Source organism: Mus musculus, chromosome 6 (genome assembly GCF_000001635.26).
Source record: "Mus musculus strain C57BL/6J chromosome 6, GRCm38.p6 C57BL/6J".
In the NCBI taxonomy this organism is placed as follows: domain Eukaryota; kingdom Metazoa; phylum Chordata; class Mammalia; order Rodentia; family Muridae; genus Mus; species Mus musculus.
The window spans coordinates 117,859,932-117,885,558 of NC_000072.6; the positions used below are offsets into that span (position 1 = coordinate 117,859,932).

Here is a 25,627-nt window from a genome sequence, read left to right on the forward strand (position 1 = left end):
ACACATAAATAAGTGTGCTCTCATCCTTCATCCTGGGAGTTTCTTTTGCAGCAGAGACAATTACAGAAAGCCACAACTGATCAAAATGCAGAGAACTGCTTACCACAGTGTGCCAAAATGCCAATTGATATATCCCCACCATAACACAAGCCCCTGCATCTAAGGCTCAGAGAACATCACACAGAAACCAAGAGAGAGACCCATAAGATCTCTCAACCATATGGTAGCCTAAATAACACCCTAACAATGACCACACCAGTGCATAGGGGACATCTCAGAAGGACCCACCCTTACATGAAGAGCTACAGGCAAGTAATGACTGCTGAGAAAGGGAGAATCAGCCTTCTCTAGGAATGGGTCACCTAATTGGTAATCCAACACAAGTAGTCAACCCTAAAAACACATAAGCAATGCTAAGTGTATTTATATTTGAATACATACATACATACATACATACATACATACATACATACATAGATATATACACACATGCCACAGACCACCCCAGCTGGGCATGGGGGTCCCTGGAATGAGAGTCTTTGAAGCAGGTGGGTAAGGATTCAGCTGTGACAAACAGAGACAAACACAGAGCCAGTTTGAATCTGAGTGTATTCTGCAGCTCTCAAGCAGGGGGTTTTATACATTAAAAAAACCAAACATTACATCTCTTAGAAACTATATCCAGCCGGGCGTGGTGACACGGCTTTAATCCCAGCACTTGGGAGGCAGAGGCAGGCGGATTTCTGAGTTCGAGGCCAGCCTGGTCTACAAAGTGAGTTCCAGGACAGCCAGGGCTATACAGAGAAACCCTGTCTGGAAAAACCAAAAAAAAAAAAAAAAATCACTTGGCACAGTAAAGCACAAAAATCATCCAAGCATTACAACTCTGAAACTATGTATTCAGTGAATCACAAATAGAACAGTTCTTTTTTTTTTTTTTTTTTTTTTTTTGTATTCAGTGGATGTATTCAGTGGGGGGCGGGTTTCCAGGAGCAGGTTAATAAATCTTTAAAGGTCAGTGCTCTTAACCACTGAACTAACTTTCCAGCCTCATGGTCAATTATTATTTAACATTTAGTGCCTGATTTTTTATAATCTTCAATGTATAAATTTAAACTATTTTAACTCTTTCTAATTAAGGTTTTCTTTACCACATAACAAAATCCACCTCTGATGACACACGTGTAGCCATATGAAGTTTTATTGTTGGGAAAGTTTTTATCATAATTGTTTTTTAAATGATTTAGCAAGTAAAGCATTGGTTTCCCTGGGGATAAGGTCATGTTAGTGGCCCCATCTCTAGGGATGATTTCTTACCCATTATTCTTGCCTAAGCTACCAGGAACATGTAAATAAGAAAAGGAATAAGAAGCCAGGCATGGTGGCACACACCTTTAATCCCAGCACTTGGGAGGCAGAAGCAGGTGGATTTCTGAGTTCCAGGCCAGCCTGGTCTACAGAGTGAGTTCCAGGACAGCCAGGGCTACACAGAGAGACCCTGTCTCAAAAAACCAAAATTAATAAATAAATAATAGAAAACATGCACCTTGGATTCCTAGAAAGTGGAAAGTGATACCATACATATTGGGTTTAAATGTTATAATCTATTTTTATCTGAATGCACAACACCTAATTTAAGCATTCCAAATAGCCTTGACTTTAAAACGATCGGCCTTTCCTAGCCCCATTCTGTTACTAGTTTCTGCTATGAAATACCTAAGACCCTCTGGGCAGAACAAAGTTCAGTACTCTGGTAACTGTTAACAGTGTGTCCAGGGACCTGGAGAGATGGCTTAGTAGTTAAGAGCACTGACTGCTCTTCCAAAGGTTTAATTCCCAGCAACCACATGGTGACTCACAACCATCCATAATGAGATCTGAATCCCTCTTCTAGAGTGTCTGAAGATAGCTACAGTGTAATCCTATAATAAATAATTAAATCTTTATAAAACAAAACAAAACAGTGTGTCCAACCTTCTGTGACACACCACTGTCCTTTACAAAGGCCACATTCAGAAGAACAATCGGGCTGTTCTGGTTAGGGTGCCTGTCAGCCAATCCTGCCAGACTGCGATCAATCCCCAGGATCCACGGAGAAGAAGGAAGGAGGTGACTCCTGCAAGTTGTCCTCGGATGGCCACACCCACGGGGGAAGGGCTTACACACACAGAGGGAAATATATGAACAAAAGATATTTGTAAAAAGAAGTCTCAAGTCTGAGGTTTAAGAGTTTTGTGATGGGCTTTCACAACGTTCCTGGGGACCATGTGGGCTACAGATTGGATGTTAATGTCACAGGTTTACCTAGAGATCCTTTTGGGAGACGACTGCACACTCAGAAAACACTCTGAAATCCTGTTGGTAAGTGAAACTTAGCGACATTTAATACTATTGATTCCTTAGAATTTCGTTGACATTTTCTTTCAGATTTAATGGCATCAATTTCTGGAGGGGTGGCTATTTTATGATTAAAATTATTTTTTGGGTTTGGAAGTTCACTGATCTATTAAGTCAACCTTATGATCCAGTTTTTAGTTCTTTATATCCAAATACATTATTGTTGATTCTTAAAAATATTCTGTTTTTAAGTTTGTGTGTGTGTAGGTTTGTACACATGAACACATTGTACATGAACACAGGCGCCTGAGTCCAGAAGAGGGTGTAGGGATCACTGGAGTTAGAATTACAGGCGTTGGTGACCTGCGCAATAAATATCTGGAGACTGTACTCCAAAGATAAGAGCATGGAGTAACCAGTGATCGATTCTTTTCTTTCTTTTTTAAATTTCGACACGGGCTTCTCGAACTCACAAACCTCCTTCCTCGGCCCTAGTGATGAGATTACATGCTGTGAATACATATACCACACTATTCACTTAAAGTGGTTATTAACAGCTTCAGAATATTTTTAAGGCTGAAGACAATTTTATAATGATTTTTTACCCTCTAGCATCATCATAACAAGTAAAAGACACCTTGGGGGAGTATTTTAAAACTGTATGTGTCTGCAACGAAAAGAGTGCACAACAACTTGAACTATTCAGGGCCAACCACAACCTCAAACTGGGGGCTCACAAGAGTGAGCCCATCGTCGCCGGAAGTGAGCTCGGAAGTAGCGCTTTCCTGCCCGCAGCCTTCTGGGACTTGTAGTTCGAATCCTCGATGATGCTCGGGAGTCCTGCGTTACCAGGTGTGGGTTCTACCTACAAGAGGTGAGCAGAGCTGGGCTGCCCCAGGGGTGGGCAGCGGTGTCCTGGTCCAAACTAGGGGGCATTACCACTCGGAGCCAGGCTCCGAGGCTGGGAAGGCTCCTTGCGGCTGCGATCCCACGTGCTAGCAGCCACGGTAACCCCCAAACCCCCAGTAACACCCCGTGCACCAGGCCACCCTCACGGAGGGCCAGGCCCCTGCAGCAGAGCAAACCGCAGCTCCGTAGACACCCTCCTCTTGCTTGACCAAGTTCTGACCTGGGTGGGTCCAATGATGATGTTGCTGGACATCAGGAGACCATGAGAGAGGCTCCTAGAAGAGACCCCTAAGAGTACTAAGGTTTCCGCTGCACAGCCCTCCCCTCTGCGACCTAGAAACCAGTCAGATTTCTGAGAGGACGGTCTGGCAAGGGATACTGGGTAGCTGTAATGCACGCAGTGAGAAGATGCACAGAACCTGAGAACACCCACTCCAGAACTTCAGTATTGAAATAGGTTGGTCTGAGGAGATGGGCATGTCAGAACTACCCTAGGCAGAATCTGCCCCTCCCTGAAAATATGACCATGCTTCAGGTGACTTGCAGTTTCTTTCACCAAAAATGCCTCATCTCTGAGCTAGATACAGCTTTTCTTTCTTAGAACAAACTAGGAAATCAGCATTGAGTATTTGCCTAGAGTGAGGTCCTTGTGGTCTTTCTCTTTATTGCCAAGCTTCATTGTGAGATTGGTATTTTATACAAGGGAACGAGAGCATTTGGGACCTTACAATATGTATCTAGCAAACGGTATCAACTGGTTCAGCATTGGGTCTGCTGACCCGGAAGTTCTATGTTAATTCTCACTACACTGCCTTGCCACCTTGTGAAGTACTCAAAACATCCAACCAAGCTCTTCTGAAAGGCTCTATGGAGCATTTTCTCCCTGTAGTCTGGAAGTCGGCTCTCCTATCGTACATTTCACTCGGTGTATGTTCCACGAGTTACTCTTCGTTGTTAAGACCAAAATATCTTGGGTAATGAGTTTGTAAAGAGCAAAGATTTGTCTGCTCAAAGTTCCATCGTTTTAGTCTGTCATTACTTGACTCAGTTTTGGACCTATGAAACAGAGTTTGGTTCACCTCATGTGGGAAAGACCTGGATCCCAATATCACTTTAAGGGTGCATCCCCAGTGACCTACATTCTTCCTACTAGGTCCTACCTCCTAAGGATTTGACCTCCTTACGTGAGATCAAAACTGTAGCTTGTTGGAGATCATTCCAAGTTAGTATATGCCCAGTCTAATGCTAAGTAGGAAAAAAAAAGAATATAAACTGAAGCTTTTCATCAAAGAACTCATGTTCTTGGTGAGCAGATTATATGTAGCCATCATACATATGATGATTAATCTTGACTGATAATTGAACTGAGAGATTCCTAGGAATTAGTGAAGCACACTTCTTCCTGAGTCTCTAAAGGTGTTTCCAGAGAGTATTGGATCACTAGGGCTCTAGCCTCTGGGATGTTTCATTGTGGATTAAAACCTTGAGACTAGGGCTGGTGAGATGGCTCAGTGGGTAGGAGCACCCTACTGCTCTTCCGAAGGTCCAGAGTTCAAATCCCAGCAACCACATGGTGGCTCACAACCATCCGTAACGAGATCTGACTCCCTCTACTGGAGTGTCTGAAGACAGCTACAATGTACTTACATATAATAAATAAATAAATCTTAAAAAAAAAAAAAAAAAAAACCTTGAGACTAGCCGGGTGTGGTGGCACACGCCTTTAATCCCAGCACTTGGGAGGCAGAGGCAGGCGAATTTCTGAGTTCGAGGCCAGTATCCTAATTAACAAAGTCAGAAATGAAAAGGGAGACATAACAACAGATCCTGAAGAAATCCAAAACACCATCAGATCCTTCTGCAAAAGGCTATATTCAACAAAACTGGAAAACCTGGATGAAATGGACACATTTCTAGACAGGTACCAGGTACCAAAGTTAAACCAGGATCAAGTTAATGATCTAAACATATCCCCTAAAGAAATAGAAGCTGTCATTAATAGTCTCCCAACCAAAAAAAAAAAAAAAAAAAGCCCAGGACCAGATGGGTTTAGTGCAGAGTTCTATCAGACCTTCAAAGAAGATCTAATTCCAGTTCTGCACAAACTATTCCACAAAAGAGAAGTAGAAGGTACTCTACCTAATTCATTACTCTGATACCTAAACCCACATAAAGATCCAACAAAGATAGAGGATTTCAGACAAATTTCCCTTATGAATATCAATGCAAAAATACTCAATAAAATACTCTGTCCTGGTCTACAGAGTGAGTTCCAGGACAGCCGGGGCTATACAGAGAAACCCTGTCTCGAAAAAACAACAACAACAACAACAAAACCCTTGAGACTATTGGAAGGTGGTAGAATTGTGTGGAAGGTGGAGCCTGGGTGGAGGAAGCAGGTCACTGGCTTGAAGCACAGCCTTGAGAGTCTTACCTTGACCTGGCTCTCTCCTACTCTTCCACCCTACTTTATGCCTGCCATCAGCTGAACAGCATGTTTCTCACAATGCCCTACCACGATGGGGGTCTAGAATTGTGACTCAAATCTCTCCTTAAATTGTTCATTTGGGTATTTGGTTGCAGCTACGCGAAAGCAAGTGTCATGTGTGTTAACAGTGATCATTGTTCGCTGTGAAAGTGAAGGACATGAGGAATTTAGTTAAACAGCTGCTCAGTGGCCACAAAGTCATGCCTGAAAAGGTGCATCAAAACCAGGTGGTGGTTTTTAAAACTCCTGATCCCTAGCCCTGCTGGAAAGAACACACAACTCCTCTCTCATTCTCCCGATCTCCATGCACCCAGTGTTATTGTGAAATATCTCCACATATGCTTACTGCCGGTGATTCTAATGGGAGGTAAGATGAGTTGCCTAATTAGATCTTTTATGCTCTGATTGTCCTGTCCTCTTTCATCAACATGTCTGCATATGTAGTTATAATAAAATTTTAAATTGCCAAACAGTTGCCAGGCGGTGGTGGCACACTGCTTTAATCCCAGCCCTTGGGAGGCTTAGGCAGGCAGATCTCTGAGTTCAGGCCAGCCTGTTCTAGAGAGTGAGTTCCATGCTAGACAGGACTACATAGTGATACCCTAGCTTGAGAGACATGCAGGCAGGCAGGCAGACAGACAGACAGACAGACAGACAGACAGACAGACAGTGATAGTCTTTTCGACTTCAGGCCTTCCCCAGCTTTCCATTTTCTCCATAAAACCACAGGTAGAAAGTCCCTCAAGGTTGACGTCCGGGTGGTGGATGGATCGTTCCTGCTCTGATGCTGGCATTTCATGCCACTGCAGAACTGTGATGACTAAGGAAGAACTGTGACTAAGCTGCAGAGAAGGGCTGCAGCGGCAGAAGTGAACCTTGTATTTTCTAGATCCAGGCCGTTCTTCATAAGTAAGTAGTGCATCCAGGAGTGGTGGCAAATGTCTATCCTCCCAGCACTCAGATGTCGGCGTAATCACAAGTTCAAGGCCAGCCTGAGCTCTATAATTAATAAGACCCTATCATGAAAGAGAGGGAAGGAGGTCATTATCCCGGATTTAAGCTGGATTTCTTCTCTTCTCCCTCTTCTTAATGAGATGATATCTTGGGACCCTCAAACTCATGGATTAAAGTTAACTTCCTGCCTCCACCTCCCAGGTAGCTGGAAATACAGGTCCACACCACCACACCTCGTTTGGGCTGGATTTAAAGAAGAAGGGGTGTTTCTTAACATCTCCAGCAGCAACGCTCTGGTCTTTTTTATTTGGCAAATCCAGTCCTCCCACAGAGAAAGAAACTCTTCACCCAAAGGATGGTGAGCTCCCTCAAGGCACTGAGGGATTGGAAAATAATAAGGACTTCACGAAGACGAACAACGTGTGTAAGGCCCTGGTTCAGCACATTCCCTTCCCTTCCCATCTGTCAGTTTCCTGGTGGTTATTTATTCAACATTGACACAGTTTTTGGTTGCAGGCATAGTAGATTCTTGGGTCCTGAAAGCAAGCTCAGAGAGTACAAGGCACTTGCCATGAAGTTTGATGACCTGAATTCAGTCTCTGGGACCTACTCCCCCAAGTTCTCCTCTGACCTTCACACAGACTCCGTAGCAAGCATGTGCTCACCAACACACAATGTGCGCACACTCAATACATTTCTTTTAATGTAAGGGCACTATTTTTTTTTCTTGGTTTCTTTTTTGTTTGATTTTCGAGACAGGGTTTCTCTGTATAACCCTGGTTGTCCTGCAACTCACTTTGTAGACCAGGCTGCCCTTGAACTCAGAAATCTGCCTGCCTCTGCCTCCCAAGTGCTGGGATTAAAGGCGTGCGCCACCACCACCTGGCTACCAGTACTCTTCTATGTACCAGAGTTTGTCCTTGATTTCTGCTTCATTGTCCTAACCTTGGTTTCCTCACCTGTAGAATGAGGCATTAGCTGTTGGGAATTTTAGGTTCTCTCTTAGTTGTATCATCTCATTGTTTAAACTGAGTCTTTGTCAACTAGATTCCAAGTCAGTTGTGCTAGGTGCTGGAGCACTTAAAGCTCAGATGAGCATGTCCCTGTCATTTAGTGCTGAACAGTCTGTCATAATAAAGGTGTGGCAGAGGAAGGAGAATGTCCCTGATGCATCCTGATGCTTGAGAAAGAGACTCGTGAGCTGGAGAGATGGCTCAGCGGTTAAGAGCACCGACTACCCTTCCAAAGGGCTTGAGTTCAAATCCCAGCAACCACATGGTGGCTCACAACTACCTGTAATGAGATCTGATGCCCTCTTCTGGTGTGTTGGAAGACAGCTTTCGTGTACTTACATATAATAAATAAATAAATCTAGAAAAGGAAAGGAAAGGAAAGGAAAGGAAAGGAAAGGAAAGGAAAGGAAAGGAAAGGAAAGGAAAGGAAAGGAAAGGAAAGGAAAGGAAAGGAAAGAAAAGAGACTCGTGAGTTGTTCTGAGGCTGGAAGTTCTAGGATGGATAGAAATGAATGAATGGGCCGAAGCAGTGTGGAAGGAAATCTGCCATCTGCCATAGTAGACTATGCCATGTTTAGATGACTCCAGGTATGGCGTCATCAACGTCTGCGTTACTGTGTCCCACAGTAAGTGAGCCACATGTCCTGCAGGCTGTTCTGTTTCCCCAGTCTCCTCTGCCTCGGGTGAAGGCTGCCTTTGCTAATCCAGGCTATAAGACAGTGCTACCATCTGAAGAGATGGCTACTGAGCACTTCCTTGTTGTATAACTGAACTTTGGACTCTATTTGGCTCCTTTCGTTCTTAACGTGTTCCATCACGCCGACTTTGCAAATTGGGATTTCTTTGCTAGTGTCAGCCCATGAGCCCAAAAGGCCTAAGCAATAGACACTGAGAGCAAGCTCTTACCCTCTTATGCTCTTGCCTGTCTCTTGCCTCTTGCCCCCTTACTCCCACTTCCTTCCCCCCACTCCCACCCATGTGGCCATGGACGGCCTCCATTACTCTACTCTCTCCTTTTCTTTGCCTTTCTCTGCCTCTGTTACCCTCTTAACTCCCCTACCCATCCCCTGAATAAACTCTATTCTGTACTAAAAAAAAAAGAAATTGAGAGCAAATGTTTATTAAACAACATAACCACAGGTAGTTTGAGAAATACTGCTACATCAGACAAAATTCTAGAGAGGAGACTTGTGAAGTTAAATGAATAAATAACTGGACACCTTTCGTGTGCCACACCCTGCTCGAGGCCTTGAGAAATAATGTCGGCCTCTGTATGAAGAAAATAAAACCAGCTGCATGGTAGTGAGCGTGAGATGATCAGGGAACATTTCTCCTGGTTGGAAGGGCAGCTTGGCTGAGACCTGATGCTAAGGAGCCAGGAGTGAGAGGTGGGATGGGCAGCAGCTAAGTCTGCAGAATAAGTTTGATGTGACTCAAGGACCACAGTCTCCAAGGCCAACTGTCACAGAGGAGTGACTGAGGTTGGGGCTCACACACCTTCAAGGTGAACTACTTTCACTTTTCCTAAATGGGTCAGTTTCTTTCTTTATTGTACCTTTCTTCTCTATTTTTTTTTTTTTTTCAGAACTCTGAAGGCATGACGGTTTGAGCTCTCGTGCCCGCAGTCTGCTTCCACAGCCGGTTGGTTGGTGTACAGTATTTTGTGTTATGTGTGTTCATAGACTTTGATGCGGTGGTACCGTTGTTGGTGTACTAATCTTTCATCCCATGCTTGTCAGGCAAAAAGATTTCCATTTTGTATCTTACAGCACTAGCAGTTGTTAAAGTCACACACCGACTAAAGGGACATTGAGCAAAAATAAAGTGAAATGCAATGTGTCGAGGTCCAAGACCCATGGTCTTTACAATAGTACAATTTTACATATATGTATATATATTTTTCAGCTCTGCTTAAAAGCAGAGAAGAAATGTCTGTCTTGTGAACACATGTTTCTCTTTTCTGACAATAACCCAAAAGATATAAATACAAGCACAAACTAAGGGCTGAGGCTATAGTACAATGCTAGAATATTTGAGTAGATCCTTGGTTCAATCCATAGCACCACAAGAAAAGGAAAAGAAAGGGCTGGAGAGATGGCTCAGTGGTTAAGAGTATTGACTGCTGGGCTGGTGAGATGGCTCAGTGGGTAAGAGCACCCGACTGCTCTTCCGAAGGTCCAGAGTTCAAATCCCAGCAACCACATGGTGGCTCACAACCATCCGTAACAAGATCTGACTCCCTCTTCTGGTGTATCTGAAGACAGCTACAGTGTACTTACATATAATAATAAATAAATCTTTAAAAAAAAAAAAAAAAAAAAAAAAAAAAAAGAGTATTGACTGCTCTTCCAGAGGTCCTGAGTTCAATTCCCAGCAACCACATGGTGGCTCACAACCACCTGTAATGGGATCTGGTGCCTTCTTCTGATCTATCCGAAGACAGCAACAGTGTAGTCATATACATAAAATAACTAAATAAAAAAGAAAGAAAAGGAAAAAGAAAGAAAGGAGGGAAGAAGAAGAGAAGAAAAGAAAGCTAAGTTCTGAGTTACCAAGTGTTCAGGCCTTAGGTACTCCTAGTATAGAATCCTTTGTTCTTATCATTAAATTCTCTGTTTCCTAGGAGAGTCAAACACAAATTCTGTGGAGAATCTTCAAGAGAAAGACCTTCAAGAGTCTGGAGAGATGACTCAGAAACCAAGAGCACCCCTAGCTCCTGTAAGTTCAGTCCCCAGCACCCACATGGTGGCTCACCATCCATCACTCCAGTTCTAGGAGAGCCAAGGACCTCTTTCACCTCCATCAGGACCATACTGGCATGTGCTGCACAGGCATCCTTGCAGGCAAAACACTTAACACGTGAAATAAAAATCTTTAAAGTGAGAGAAAGAGAAAAGACTTCAGGATTTTTCCTAGTGGCTGATTTTGAAAGAAATGGCCAGTCAGTAGCTGGAAGTTGAGTTTATATTGTGAATCTTCAAGAGGTACACACCAATACTGAAGTAGATTGCTGTCAAAAGTGGGGAGAAGTGTCTTGCCATATTTCCCAAAACCACAGATTTCGGTGACTCTTTAAAGTTATTTCACCAACATTGAAAGTGGAAAAAAAATTTTTTATCTTTGAAATCCTAAGCCAAATAACCAGACAGGTCTCCTCTGAAATGTGTGTGTGTGTGTGGGGGGGGGGAGTCTCTCTGCAACTGAAGAAAGAGGGAGAGAAAAGGAATAAGGGAGAGTTTCATCCCACACACCACTGTTGAGAGACTGGTCAAGTCAAGCTTCCAGGTGATGTGACAGAACTGGCACCTCCAACATTCTCTGCTGAGACAATGCGCCAAAAATGTCTCCTTTGACTGTAACAGTAAGGACATTTTTATAGGGACGTCACCATTAGTCACTTGGAGTCTTCAAAGAGAGACGACACAGAGGAATCCGGTGACTGGTGATTCCTAGGAGATGCTTATCACCAACCCAGATGGTCACCTCTTCAAGAAAATCCCCACTTCAGAACAACTGTGCACGCGTGATCGGTGTAGTGAGGATTTCATTCAGAGCTCAGAACTGATGAGTCATCAGAGAGACCACCTGAAAGAAAAAGCCTGCGGGCGGGAGCATTGTGGCAGGGCCTTCACTGGCCAATCAAGTCCCGTTTCCGCATCAGGCAGTCCACATGGCTGAGAAACCTTACAAATGCGACAAGTGCGGGAAGGGTTTCACCAGGAGCTCGAGTCTGCTTGTCCATCATTCCGTCCATACCGGTGAGAAACCTTTCAAGTGTGACAGGTGTGGGAAGGGCTTCAGCCAGAGCTCAAAGCTCCACATCCACAAGAGAGTCCACACCGGTGAGAAGCCGTATGCGTGCGAGGAGTGCGGTATGAGCTTCAGTCAGCGATCCAACCTGCACATCCACCAACGTGTCCACACCGGAGAGAGGCCCTACAAGTGTGGGGAGTGCGGAAAAGGCTTCAGCCAGAGCTCGAACCTCCACATCCACCGGTGCACCCACACGGGAGAGAAGCCGTACCAGTGTTACGAATGTGGGAAAGGCTTCAGCCAGAGTTCAGACCTTCGGATCCACCTCCGAGTACACACCGGGGAAAAGCCCTACCACTGCGGCAAGTGTGGGCAGGGCTTCAGCCAGAGCTCCAAACTCCTCATCCATCAGAGAGTCCACACGGGTGAGAAGCCGTATGAGTGCAGCAAGTGTGGCAAGGGCTTCAGCCAGAGCTCGAACCTCCACATCCACCAGCGGGTTCACCGCAAGGAGCTTCACTAAGTAACATGAGCCCACTCAGAAGACTTTTATTGTAAAGATAAATATTTTTCACGACCGAGTGTGCATATCAGAGGTAGCATGCTTGCCTAGCATGTATCAGTCCCTGAGTTTGAGCCCTGATACGCCCCCACCCACACACACACACACACGGTTTCCAGCTTATTAATACTTTGTGCATGTTAGGAATGTGTGTTCATGCAGAGAGGGGTATGTGTGTTGTGCTGGTGTGTGCATGTATGTGTGCACGCACGTGTGTGGACGTCTGAGGATATCTCAGATACTACATTCTGTATGTGAGACTAGGCATCTGTCTGTCACACATGGTGTGTAATGTCACCAAGTAAGCCAGGCCAGAGTCCCATGGATCTAACTGTCTCCACTTCCCAGCTCACCGTGGCTAGGGTTGCGGATGTGTGCCACCACATCCAACCTTTTTATGTGGATTCTGTCTCAAGCTTTCTAGACAAGAGCTTTGCTGCCTAAGCTATGTCCCAGGGCTCCAGTTTAATACTTTAAACTCTTACGTTTGAATTCCTCAAAGGAAAGAAATAGTTAAGGGTTATTCCGATATAGCCCCTCACAGAAGAAATCAATCCGAGTACTCAGCACATTTTATGTTATACAGTGAATGGGTTACTCTGGTTTCTCATATGGGTAGAGTGTATAATGCAATTCTGCCAGTGTTGTTAGAATTATATTCTACATTTTTTAACTGCAAGAACTCTGTATTTTTCCAAGCACAGCATGGTTCCCTTCATTCATATTCTCTGAGAAATTGGAATTCATGTTTCCTCTGAAATTATGTGCCTTGTTTTTCATATTCCATTTAAGTCCTAAATAGCTCTCTTTAAACTGTGACCGTCCAATGTGTTCATTTGAGGGTGGGGTGGGGGAGCTGGAGGTATAACGGGCATGGTGACCTGTTGTGTTTAGTACAAAAATGTGCATCAGTTTGCACTCACACTACAGGAAGTGCTCCCCACATACTACTATGGTGGAAAGTCCACTCAGTCCCTCCTCTCTGGCAGCTGTTCAGGAATGTAAATAATTAGTTTTTAACGAGTGAAGGTAGTTTCTTGGGGATGCTTCCATGATAAAAACAATGGAGAAATCCTGAAGCAACAGAGCCAAAATAGGAGAGTAAACCTAGCATTGGGTGCTACGGAGAATAGATGATCCAGTGGAAGAGGAGAAACAGTACGTGGGGAACATGAGGCAGCCAATTAGAGGCTTCAGAAATGTGAAGAATATGTGGCAGCCAATCAGAGGTGTCAAAAACATGGGAACCATGTGGCTGTCAATCAGAGGCTCTGAAACCATACTAAGACTGATAAAGTGGCCATGTGGATCAATGAAACAAAAAATAAAACTCACTTCAACATGTCAGCCCACACGACTACAGGCTACAGCTACCAGGCTTTTTTTTTTTTCCTTTAATATTTATTTATTAAACCGGGCGTGCTGGAGCACGCCTTTAATCCCAGCACTCGGGAGGCAGAGGCAGGCGGATTTCTGAGTTGGAGGCCAGCTTAGTCTACAAAGTGAGTTCCAGGACAGCTAGGGCTATACAGAGAAACCCTGTCTCGAAAAAAAAAACAAAAACAAAAACAAAAACAAAAAAAACCAACAAAAAACAAAAAGATTTATTTATTATATGTAAGTACACTGTAGCTATCTTCAGACATTCCAGAAGAGGGAGTCAGCTCTCTTTTTTTTTTTTTTTTTTTTTTTTTTTTTGGATTTTTCGACACCACGCCCGGCTGGGAGTCAGATCTCTTTAAGGATTTTAAGGAAGGTTGTAAGCCATCATGTGGTTGCTGGGACCCGAACTCAGGACCTTCGGAAGAGCAGACTGTGCTCTTAACCGCTGAGACATCTCCCTAGTCCCTCTACCAGGCTTTTTTCAAAGATCCCCCAAAATAATCATTGGTAAAAAGACATCTCTTCAACAAGTAGCACAGGGGAACTAGAGTCCAATGTCTCACTCTGCCCCAAAGTCAACTCTAAGAAGTCGTGGGCTTTTTCTTTTTTCTTTTAGGCACGGTTTCACTGTGTTCTGATTGCACAGGCACTCACTATGTGGGTCAGGCTTACTTCATTGATTAACACATTGTCTAAAAGTGTTAATCAGTGTCTAAAAGAAAAAAGAAAGAAACCACAAAATGGCTGATATCAGTTCTCTTCTGAAAAGTCAGAGCAATGTGAAGAGCAGGAAAGGCCTTACACCTATTTCAGTCCTCCTGCCTCAGCCTTCCAAGCAGCTGGGATTATAGACACCCATTGTCTTCTGCTATACTCAGCAAGGAGCAAATAGTATTTGTAACCAGAGAAGTCCACAGAGCCCCTAAAAATCCCAGCACTTGGGAGGCAGAGGCAGGTGGATCTCTGAGTTCAAGGCCAGCCTGGTCTACAGAGTGAGCTCCAGGACAGCCAGGGCTACACAGAGAAACCCTGTCTGGAAAAAAAAAAAAAAAAAAAAAAAAAAAAAAAAACCTAAAACAAAAACAAATCAGAAACAAAAACAAACAAACAAACAAAAAAACAGAAGGCTTTCAGAATCATGCAGAAATGCCTGGCCTCTGTCACCATGACAGTGAGAGCAAAGATGAGGTGAAGCCAGCTGCAGGTGACAATCTGAATTCAAGTTCAATCTCCCAATCCCACATGGTGGAAGGAGAGATGCTAAACAAGAGAAAGGGGCAGGCTTGGGCAACAGACAAGGTTTGATCACATAGTTTAGGTCTTCTGAACATTTAAGAGGATATGCAGACAGAATGGATGGAGCATAACTAGAGAGATTACCAAGAAAGATCGGCCCCCAGGGAGGACTGATGAGAACACTGCTCAGAGAGGAGGCTGAGACAGAGAGTGAACACAAGACAGGAAGTGCTAACAGACCATACAACCCAACCATTCAGACATGGGAAGAAAGGGTTAGACCTGTGTATGACGAGGAAGGACCTTAAAGAGCATGTGGCACCCTGGAAGTCAAGGAAAAGAATCAAAAGAAAAAGCAATCAATGGGCTAGAAGACCATGTGCAAAATGACAGACTTAGTCCTGGGAAGTCACCTCTGATATCTAGTGAAATATTAAGAGACAGGACAAAGCTAAGGCTTTTAGTCCCTCCCATGCGGCTGACCTCTGGTTCATCTTCACACAGAGACAGGAAGCAAGACTAACTATAAAAAGCCTTTAGTGTGACTGAGGTCATGTGAACCCTGTACAAGTCACACTCTATTGCTGAACAAGCACCACCTTTCACCTATCTAGGGATGACAAATGGTGTGCCTAGGAGGAAACAGCCATACCTATGTTCTAAAGGACAAACTCAAACACAGTAATTAAGTCTGGAACTTTTTTTTAAAAATCTACATAAAGAAGGCTAAGAATGTAGCTATGGCCTAGTGAGGCATTCTTTTTTGTTTGTTTGTTTGTTTGTTTTCTTTTTTGTTTTTTGGTTTTTTGAGACAGGGTTTCTCTGTATAACCCTGGCTGTCCTGGGACTCACTTTGTAGGCCAGGCTGGACTCAAACTCAGAAATCTGCCTGCCTCTGCCTTCTGAGTGTTGGGATCAAAGGCGTGCGGCTTTAGTGTGGCATTCTTATACCCAATCAACCAGAGAGAAAGAGGCAGGGAGGATCAGAAGTTCAGTTATCTACAAAACGTGGAGGGATACATAAATTACAAAAAAGAGGGCTGGCAAGATGGCTCAGCAGGTAAGAGCACTGACTGCTCTTCTGGAAGTCCTGCGTTCAAATCCCAGCAACCACATGGTGACTCACAACCACCCATAATAAGATCTGACGCCCTCTTCTGGTATGTCTAAAAACAGCTACAGTGTATGTATAATAATAAATCTTTGGGTCGGAGCAAGCAGGGACTGAGCGAGCACAGTTGACAGGAGCAAGTGGGGCTGACCGGAATAGCAGAGGTCCTAACAAAATTCAACTCCCAACAACCACACGAGGGCTCACAACCATCTGTACAGCTACAGTGTACTCACATACATATAGTAAATAAATCTTTAAATAAAATAAAATAAATTACAAAAAAGAAACTGTAGACCCCAGATACATTTCCTGGAGAACTTGATAAGAAATTAAGGAATAATTAGTGGAGAACAATAAGGAGTGGAGAGATGGCACAGCAGATAATGCTTGTCACCAATCCTGGTGACCTGAGTTTGACCTCCAGAACCTGAATGTGAATGTGGAAGAAACCCTAGACACACACACACAAAAGTAAATTTAATTTAAGCCAGGTGTGATGGCACAAGTCTTAAATCCTAGCACTCAGGAGGCAGAGGCAGGCAGATAACTGAGTTCAAGGCCATCCTGGTCTATAGCATTCCGGGACAGCCTTGGCTACACAGAGAATCCCTGTCTTGAAAAACAAAAGCAAACAAAACAAAAACCCCAGCATCCCTTAGGAACTTGTGAAAGGTTTTTGGTCTCCAAAAGAAGACTCTCCCCCAGCTATTCGGCTATAGCATTATGGTGTAATCTGCATAATTTGTCCACCCTAATCTCTCTCTCCACAATCCTCCATCCTCCACTATTCTCACTATTCTCTCCCGTCTTCCCATTCCCTAGCCCTGGCTATGTCCTGTCTGCTTTCTTTTTTCTCAGCTCTGGACTCTTCCAGGTGCCTCTGGATATTTTCTCTATGTTGCCCACAATAAAAACCTTACCCCTTCTTTACTGAACCTTCTCAAATACATGTAGCAACATCCTATCTCAAAAACTAAAATTCTGCCTGGCGTGGTGGCACACGCCTTTAATCCCAGCACTCGGGAGGCAGAGGCAGGCGGATTTCTGAGTTGGAGGCCAGCCTGGTCTACAAAGTGAGTTCCAGGATAGCCAGGGCTACACAGAGAAACCCTGTCTTGAAAAAACAAAACAAACAAACAAAACTAAAAGTCTATGGGCTGGTAAGATGACTGAGTTATTAAGAACACTGGTTGTTCTGGCAGAGAACACAGATTTGGTTCTCAGCACCTACATGATTGCTCACTACCATCTGTAACTCCTGTTCCAGGAGACTAAAAAACATTCATACACATAAAACAAGTAAACCTTTTAAAAAACAAAAATCTAAAATAATGTGTACGTAAAATAATCTGTACATAAAATAACCAACAAATAAGGTCACCAGATACAAGTTCAATATGCAACTACCTAGATTTCCACATACTAATAATACTCAAATGCAAATAATTTTTGTATGCCAAAACAGGAAAAATCCCCATAGATGACCAACATTGCTGAGAAAAATTAAATTATACTTAAGTGCAATGCATGCCTTTGACTCCAGCATTTGGGAGGCAGAGGAAAGAGGTTCTCTGTGAGTCCAAGGCAGCCCAGTCTACATAGTGAGCTCCACCATAGCCAGGGTTATGTAGAGAGACCCTGTCTCAAAACAAAAACAACAACAAAAGACAAAATGTTCATGAATTGTTAATATCAATGTGACTGTTCTAAGTCAATCTATGGATTTAAAGCAATACAAAATTTCATCAGTTTGAGGGTAGAGATAAGGAAAGAATTGACAATTATAAAGTTTACACCAGCCAGGCATGGTGGCACCTGCCTTTAATCCCAGCACTCAGAGGCAGAGGCAGGCAGATTTCTGAGTTCGAGGCCAGCCTGGTTTACAAAGTGAGTTGCAGGACAGCCAGGGCTTACAGAGAAACCCTGCCTCAAAAAATAAATAAATAAAGTTTACACCAAAATAAAAAGGATTAACTGGTCAAGGCAGAAAACTAATGCCTACCGAAATACATATTTGTTGTCTATTTGCTTGAGACAGGGTTTCTCTGTGAAGTTCCAGCTGTCTTGAAACTCATTCTATAAACCAGGCTGACCTCAAATTAAAAAAAAAAAAAAGACCCTCGCCGGGCGTGGTGGCGAACGCCTTTAATCCCAGCACTTGGGAGGCAGAGGCAGGCGGATTTCTGAGTTCGAGGCCAGCCTGGTCTACAAAGTGAGGTCCAGGACAGCCACGGCTACACAGAGAAGCCCTGTCTCGAAAACCCCCCCAAAAAAAAAAAAAAAAAGAAAAAAAAAAAAAAAGAAAAAAGACCCTCTTGCATCTGCTTCTGGAATCTTTAATCTTTAATCTGGATTAAACGTGTGTGCAGCCTAGCTGATATGCAAGTCTTTTTTTTTTTTTTTCAGTTTTTGGAAACAGGATTTCTCTGTGTAGCCCTGGCTGTCCTGGAACTCACTCGGTAGACCAGGCTGGCCTCGAACTCAGAAATCTGCCTGCCTCTGCCTCCCAAGTGCTGGGATTAAAGGCGTGCGCCACCACTGCCCAGCGATATGCACAATTTTTTTAAAGACTTATTTATTTATTTATTATATGTAAGTACATTGTAGCTGCCTTCAGACACTCCAGAAGAGGGAGTCAGATCTCGTTACAGATGGTTGTGAGCCACCATGTGGTTGCTGGGATTTGAACTCTGGACCTTCGGAAGAGCAGTCGGGTGCTCTAACCCACTGAGCCATCTCACCAGCCCGATATGCACATTTTTAATGGTTGAGTATGTGGAGCCTGGTAGTGGTGGCGAAAGCTTTTAATCCTAGCACTTGGGAGGCAGAGGCATCTAAATTTGATGCCAGCCTAGTCTACAGAGTGAGTTCCAGAACAGCCAGGACTACACAGAGAAACCCTGTCTCCAAAAACCAAACAAACAAACAAACAAAAACCAAAGAGTATGTTGGGTAGGCACAGAGCTAGCTAGAGAGACATCTGCAATACAACTGAGAATACAGGAGACAGATACACACACACACATAGGTCACCTGATATCTTTGAATAACCCTCCTGCAATTCTGGTGGGAAAGTGTTAATTCCAAAGATAGAAGGAGAAAAATCACTGACTCAATCATCTTAATTAATCAAAGCAACCAATTAAAGCAATTTTTAATTCATGTACACAGCAGCCTCTAAGTAGGGTTCGGGGTCAGCATTGAATGCGAGGAACACAAGGATTTGAAACGTGTCTTTCTTGATTTATAACTTTGTTCTGTTATATAAAACTTTATCAAGTCGTTACTACATTAAAAATGGAGTTTGAAATGACTTGAATCTGTCATCCCGGACCAGTCACTCATATGGAGCTCGAGTAAACTCCCTCTCTGCAGCAACACCTTAAAAAAGGAACGCGAGCCAAGTGTGAAGGGGCCCGGGTTCTCCACGCAACCCTTGTAGTTTCACGTTTATACAGCCATATACCTCCTCTTGCCGCCCTGGGAACTAGGATAAGGTTTATGCGATTAGTTCTTTGACTGGATCACTTCCGGGAGCCTGCCCGAGGAACTTCCGGTATCCGGTTCTACGCCGCAAGTTTAGAAGCTTGCCCTAGGTCTGGCGCCCTCCATTATGAAGTATGACGCAAAAGCCCAGAGACACCACAAGCCCCAAAATACAAGCACCTCAAGGTAGAGGAGACCCCACAGCGGAGGCAAGCGGCACGATGGGTACCGTTCGGTCCCTACACAGCCTCCCGAAACCCTGCCCGCCGGCCTTTGTGCGCATCGCCCTGGGCCGCCGGGTGCGCCGCGCGCCCTCTCCGAGGCGCCAAACTGCGCTCCCGCCGAACGTGCACTGCGCGTGCGCAAGGGTGGCGTTGAGCCTCGTTTTGTGTCCCGGGCGTCGCTCGCTAGGGGGCGCTGTGCCCTCCCGCCAGTGGGGTTTAAAGCGCTGTGCGTGCGCAGAAAGAGCCACGCCCAGGTTCCAAGGGACGCGAACGGCTCCCGGGACGAAAAGGAGAGTGACAGCCGAGTTCTCACAGGAGTGAAGCCACGTGGCGCCGGAGAGCGCGGCGGAAGTAGTAGTGATGACAATGACAGGCTGGCGTAGCAGAACTGCGCCACAGAAATGAGAAAGTGGCTAGAGTACACGCCTAACACTCGCGAGGCCCTTGGGGTCCCTTCCCAGCGCCCCAAGGTAAAAGCATGGAGGAAGTGACTCAGCCTCTTCTCCCTAGGTGACTTTTACAAAAACAAGAGGAACGGAACTCCACAAACTTCGGAAAGCGCATGCGTGTCCCAGCCCGCTCCTTTTCCCTGGTTGGACGCGGGAAGGCAGGGTTGTCGCTCTCTCTGCGTCGATCCGTCCCGATCAGATCCGGAAATGGAGGCAGGACAGAGTACGCAGTTTCTTTCCCTATCGATGGGCGAGTGCGAGGTCTTTGTATAAAAACAAAGAAATAAATAACCTTCAGATCGCAAAGAAAAAAAGAAAGGTATGACTGTTCTCAGAAAACAATACTAACATTTCTTAGCCTGGGCTTGGAGCAGAGCACAGTAGGGAGAGTGCTTGCCAAGAATGTGCAAGACCCTGAGTCCGATTCCATAAACGCTAAAAAAATAAAATAAAAATTAATAAATGCTAGAGTTTGAAAAAGATAATTGCGTATTAAAATAGAAGCACAAGTTAGCAAATTATTCACGAAAATCTCAAAGCACCCATTAAAAAGTGTTCCTTGTGCTAAACAGGCACTATATAGTAATAACAATTTGGTATTCATTAGTTTTGAATATGAGGTCAGCCTGGCGTACACAGAGAGGCCATTTTGAATATAAAAAGCAAAGCCAAAAACATTAAGAAATTGAATATTTGGAATTTAGGGGAGAAACATATAACTTTTAAATATTCACATGGTTTTTGAACTTGCACAATTTAGACTCCCATACAGGACTTCTCTTGACATGCAAGGAGTTCTGGCTATCTTGGTTAAGTTATCCCCAGTGGATCAGCATGACCCAGATTTCTGGTTACTGGAGTACATTAATTGTGAGTAAGCACAGAAGCACATGCCGTTAGCTCTACAGTCACACCATTTCTTTCAAAGTGTTGGTTGTCATGGTAAATGTATTACCAAATTCACAGAGAGACAGAAAAACGTGGGTTTGTGAACTTGCCCCAGTGATAAACTGCTGTAGTTACGGACAACTACCAAACTCTTGACACCAAACACCTGCCTGAACCAGTGCACTAAAACTATAGCATAGCTTCTAGCACCATAAATGTAGCCAAAAGATTGCTGTGGGCCCCCTTTAAAAATAGCAGCCATAAGCCTCAGTTGTGATTTACACCTGAACCCAGCACTCACGAGGTGGAAGATGAAATAGAATGAAGTTGTGTTTGTGCCATTTATATTTTTGCCTAAGAGAATTAAAAATTGCAAGCTTAGGACTCAGGAGACAATTTGGTTCTTAGAAGTATTTGCTGTGCAAGTCTGAAGGCCGGGTTAGAATCCTCAGCACCCACATATAAGGATGACAAAGTAATGCACTCCTGTCATCTCAGCATGGGGACAGCAGAGGCAGAGGCAGGGGGGTCCCTGGAGGCCTGCTGGACAGCTAATTAAGCCCAATCCACTGGCCTATACAGACACCGGGGGAGTGAATGCAGGCCTGAGTTTAGAAAGCTCTACTTGCATGGGGAGCCCTTGGCTGGCCTAGTATGTGGGTGGGCTGGTGCCCTAACTGAGATAAAACTTACCCTAAATAATAAAGGTGATCCGCCATGCATACATTGTGCAAGCAACAAGCTTTCGCTTTCGGCTGAATAGCCAGCTGCTGGTTTCTTCCTTTTGTTATGATAAAATAATGCAACAAAGGCAACTTGGGGGGGGGGGGACGTTTTCAGCTCACAGTTCTGGGTTATTCATAGTGCATTATACAGATCCAAACCGATTTATTATACCGAGAAAGCTTAAGCTGAAAGGGGTCTCCTGCTCCTCAAAAGCTGCAGCCTGGGAATGTGATCTCCCCAGGGTCAGCACACAAAATGTGCTGCTGCAGTCGCCAGACTGGCCCCACACACTGCTCATCCCAGCCCTCCCAGAGCTGAAGCAGGCAGATCTATGAGTTCGAGGCCAGCCTGGTCTACAGAGTGAGTTCCAGGACAGCCAGGGCTATACAGAGAAACCCTGCCTAAAAAAAAAAAAAGTTGATAGCACACCCATCCATTAATCTTGGCTCATTTACTGTAGCTCTGCCCTGATTACCTGCCCCCCTGTGACTCCCCACCAAGAGCTTGAACTGTGAGCTAAAAAGAAGCCCTTTCTCCCTTAAGTTGCTCCTCACAGCCACAAGAGAGCTGCTTTTCCTTCTGGCCCCTGTCAGTTACACTGATACTCTATGCATACCAGACTAACTCCAAGGAGAAAACGTTGGCTCACTAGTTTCCGGTGAGCCTCTCCAGAAGGCAACACTTAACACACGTTTCCAGTGTATTGCCGGAAGTGAGGGACCCGATGTGACGCCCCTGGGATGGGGGTGGGCAGCTCTGGGAAGCTTGTTTGGTTTTCTTCTCTACCTCTATCTTTTTTTGGTTGTGGTTTTTTGTTTTTTGTTTTTTTTTCTTCCTCTCCCTGCCCCCCACCCGTCTCAAACTGCCTCCAGCTTCTGATCCTCCTGCCTCCACTTCAGGAAGTGCCTGGCTCAAGTCAGGTTTTACCACCACAGAGTTTTGCAACTGTGTTTCCTCAGACTTGTACCTCAGACATAGTTTTCCCTTTTACGGATTCTGGTTTGCACCCTTATAGTACACTCAGTCAAAGCCCTGAGCAAGACTAGGCCTGGTTTAATTTAAAAAGAGAGAGAGAGAGAGACAGAGACACACCAGGCAGTGACGATGTACATCTTTGATCCCAGCACTGGAGAGGCAGGGGCAGAGGCCAAGTTCGAGGCCAACTCGGTCTATCAAGTGAATTCTCGGACAGCTAATGCTACATAGGAAGATTCTGTCTAGAAAACTGCACATACACACACACACAAATACATCCTCAAAAGGAAAAAAGTGAGAGTGTCTTTTTCTTTCTTCATTTTCCTCCTCCTCCTCTTCTTCTTCCTCCTCCTCTCCCCCCCCCCACCCCCCACCCCCCTGTAGATTTTTGAGACAGAGTTTCTCTGTGTAAATGTCCTGGCTACCTGGAACTTTATAGTCCAGGCTGGCCTGGAATTCATAGAGATCCACCTGCCTCTGCTTCCTGAATGCTAGGATTAAAGGTATATGCTACCCTGCCTGACTAGAAATGTCTTAAAATAAATTCAGGCTAACTCCAAACTCGTGTTTCTCCTGCGACCACCTCCCAAAGCTGGGATTATAGATCTGTACCACCACATTTAGCTAATAATTCTATAACATAAGGTTTGTTTGTTTGGTTGGTTGGTTGGGTTTTTTGTTTTTTTGTGGGGTTTTTTTTGTTTGTTTGTTTTGTTTTGTTTTTTGTTTTTTGAGACAGGGTTTCTCCGTGTAGCCTTGGCTGTCCTGGAACTCACTTTGTAGACCAGGCTGGCCTGGAACTCAGAAATCCGCCTGCCTCTGCCTCCCGAGTGCTGGGATTAAAGGGGGGCGCCACCACACCCAGCTATAACATAAGTTTTAAAGCCAGGAAGCAGTGGTGCATGCACAAGCCTTTAATCCTAGCACTCCAGAGGCAGAGGCAGGGGGATCTCTATGAGTTTGAGGCCAGCCTGGTCTACAGAGCTAGTTCCAGGACAGCCAGAGCTACATAGAAAACAGAAAAACAAAAATAGCTTAAAAGCAAAACAAAACAAAAACCTATGATTAAATATAAACACAGGTTGGACAGTGGTGGCACACTCCTTTAATCCCAGCACTTGGGAGGCAGAAACAGGTGGATTTCTGAGTTCGGGGCCAGCCTGGTCTAGAGTGAGTTCCAGGACAGCCAGGGCTATATAGAGAAACCCTGTCCGAAAAATTAATAAATACAGGAGAGCTTTAACTCTGAATCCTATATATTATAATACCCACCAGCCAGGCAAGATGTGCCCAACTAGCACAACAATGGCATGACAGTTAAGGGGTTAGCCAACTGCTTCCTAATTAGATTTGAGGCCTGTCCTAAAAGAGAGAGTTCAAATCTGGAACAATAAAGGTGGCCAAGAGCCCTTCCTGGCAGCGGGGGTGAGGTGTGGGGAGTGGAGTGTACGGGATGCTTGGTGAGAATGTTATTGCTGTTGTTTTAGTTACTTGCCCTAATGTGCCATCAAATTCCCTTCTAAATGTTTATGTTTATGCCCCCCACCCGTAGGTTAGTGCTGCCTTTCGGATTCATCAGAGAAAAGGCCTGTTGCTGAGGGTGACAGTGGTGACTATAGAGACTCAATGTCGGTGTACTGAGAGCAAGTGAGTGTGGGTGCTCAGGCCTGAGTGGGACATCCACATCAACACCTGCCAAGGCCCAGGGAGCTTCACGGAAGAGGACTCGGAGAGAAGATGAGAACAAGGCGATGAGGGGAAGTGCTGCGGAACACCGTTTCCCAGGCAGAACATGGCCACTGCACTCCTAATCGCTCAGCAACTGAGATGACTTGAGTGAGACCTGCAGAAGACTGGGCCCGTCAGCATCCCATCATGGATGGGTAAGGGATCATAAGGACCCGCTTCCCTGAAGCTTACAGTTGGTACTTGCTGGGATTGGGGTGGGCTTTGAGGATTTAAAAGGCCACACCATTCCCAGTGTGCATGTGTTCTGCTCTCTGTCTCTGTGTCTCTCTCTTTCTCTGTCTCCTAATTATAGATAAGACTGTAAGCTCTCAAGTCTTGTTCCAGTGTCATCTGCCTGCCTGCTGTTACGCTCCCATGATAATGTTCATGGACTTAATGCCTGAAAATGTAAGTGCCCAATAAACTGTTTCTTCTTTAAGTTGCCTTTACATTTTCTTCACAGCAATGGAAAAGTGACAAGACACATATGTGCATACAGACAGACATAAACTATCATGCAATTATTAGTGAAAAGTAGAAATCATCAATTTTTTTAATTAGGTATTTTCCTCGTTTACATTTCCAATGCTATCCCAAAAGTCCCCCATACCCACCCCCCACCAATCCCCTACCCACCCACTCCCCCTTTTTGGCCCTGGCGTTCCCCTGTACTGGGGCATATAAAGTTTGCAAGTCCAAAGGGCCTCTCTTTCCAGTGATGGCTGACTAGGCCATCTTTTGATACATATGCAGCTAGAGTCAAGAGCTCTTGGGTACTGGTTAGTTCATAATGTTGTTCCACCTATAGGGTTGCAGTTCCCTTTAGCTCCTTGGGTACTTTCTCTAGGTCCTCCATTGGGAGAAATCATCAATTTTTAAAAAGATTATGGATCTAATAACTTTAATTTTTCAAAAGCACATACTTTCCAAATGTCCTCACTAGAACACAGTATAAAATACTTCTCATAATGTAGGTTAGCTACATGTAGAACTGCAAAGGAATATATCTAAACTATAAATGATGATGTCAAAAGACCTCTTAAGACATCCGAAATGCCTTAAGAAAAAGAATGGGGGATAAAGGACTTGGCAAGTGCCTGGTGAGCCCCACTTGTGTGAAGCAGCTAACTGCAGTTGCTTGTCTCTCCTATACAAAGTTAAGGGGGATTCTATTTTTTTGTTTGTTTGTTTTTTGTTTTTGTTTTTCGGAGACACGGTTTCTCTGTAGCCCTGGCTGTCCTGGAACTCACTTTCTAGACCAGGCTGTCCTCGAACTCAGAAATCTGCCTGCCTCTGCCTCCCGAGTGCTGGGATTAAAGGCGTGTACAGCGTAAGAGGGATTCTTACAAAGTTGGCTTTACAGTGTGACCTATTTTGACTAATGCTTCTTACGTGTGTTGCT

General features: G+C 44.5%; 1 protein-coding gene and 2 long non-coding RNA genes across 11 annotated transcripts; 2 read left to right on the forward strand and 1 right to left on the reverse strand.

Annotated features, from left to right (window-relative positions):
* The first annotated feature begins 2,092 nt into the window (after positions 1-2,092).
* Positions 2,093-12,835, forward strand: Zfp239 (zinc finger protein 239). 8 transcript variants are annotated; one of them, NM_001360938.1, is made up of 5 exons: positions 2,093-2,361; positions 2,950-3,211; positions 6,464-6,643; positions 9,287-9,346; positions 10,325-12,835. In NM_001360938.1, the coding sequence occupies exon 5, from the start codon at positions 11,372-11,374 to the stop codon at positions 11,975-11,977; it is 606 nt and encodes a 201-aa protein (NP_001347867.1). In that variant the 5' UTR covers positions 2,093-2,361; positions 2,950-3,211; positions 6,464-6,643; positions 9,287-9,346; positions 10,325-11,371; the 3' UTR covers positions 11,978-12,835. The 8 variants fall into 8 exon arrangements, with proteins under 8 accessions (NP_001347867.1, NP_032642.2, XP_030111182.1 ...); XM_030255322.1 differs by having other exon boundaries at positions 2,159-2,361; positions 6,464-7,393; positions 9,287-9,342; XM_030255323.1 differs by having other exon boundaries at positions 2,159-2,361; positions 6,464-7,112; positions 9,287-9,342.
* Positions 12,836-18,870: 6,035 nt separating this feature from the next.
* Gm38883 lies at positions 18,871-21,085 on the reverse strand. Its single transcript, XR_869397.3, has 2 exons — positions 20,258-21,085; positions 18,871-20,171 (listed from the first exon to the last, which is right to left on the reverse strand). It is a non-coding gene; the product is annotated as a predicted gene, 38883 (long non-coding RNA).
* On the forward strand, positions 19,702-24,664 carry Gm38882 (predicted gene, 38882). Of its 2 annotated transcripts, NR_168030.1 has the most exons (3): positions 19,702-20,227; positions 24,050-24,380; positions 24,539-24,664. It is a non-coding gene; the product is annotated as a predicted gene, 38882 (long non-coding RNA). The 2 variants fall into 2 exon arrangements; NR_168029.1 differs by having other exon boundaries at positions 24,050-24,664.
* The last annotated feature ends 963 nt before the right edge of the window (positions 24,665-25,627 follow it).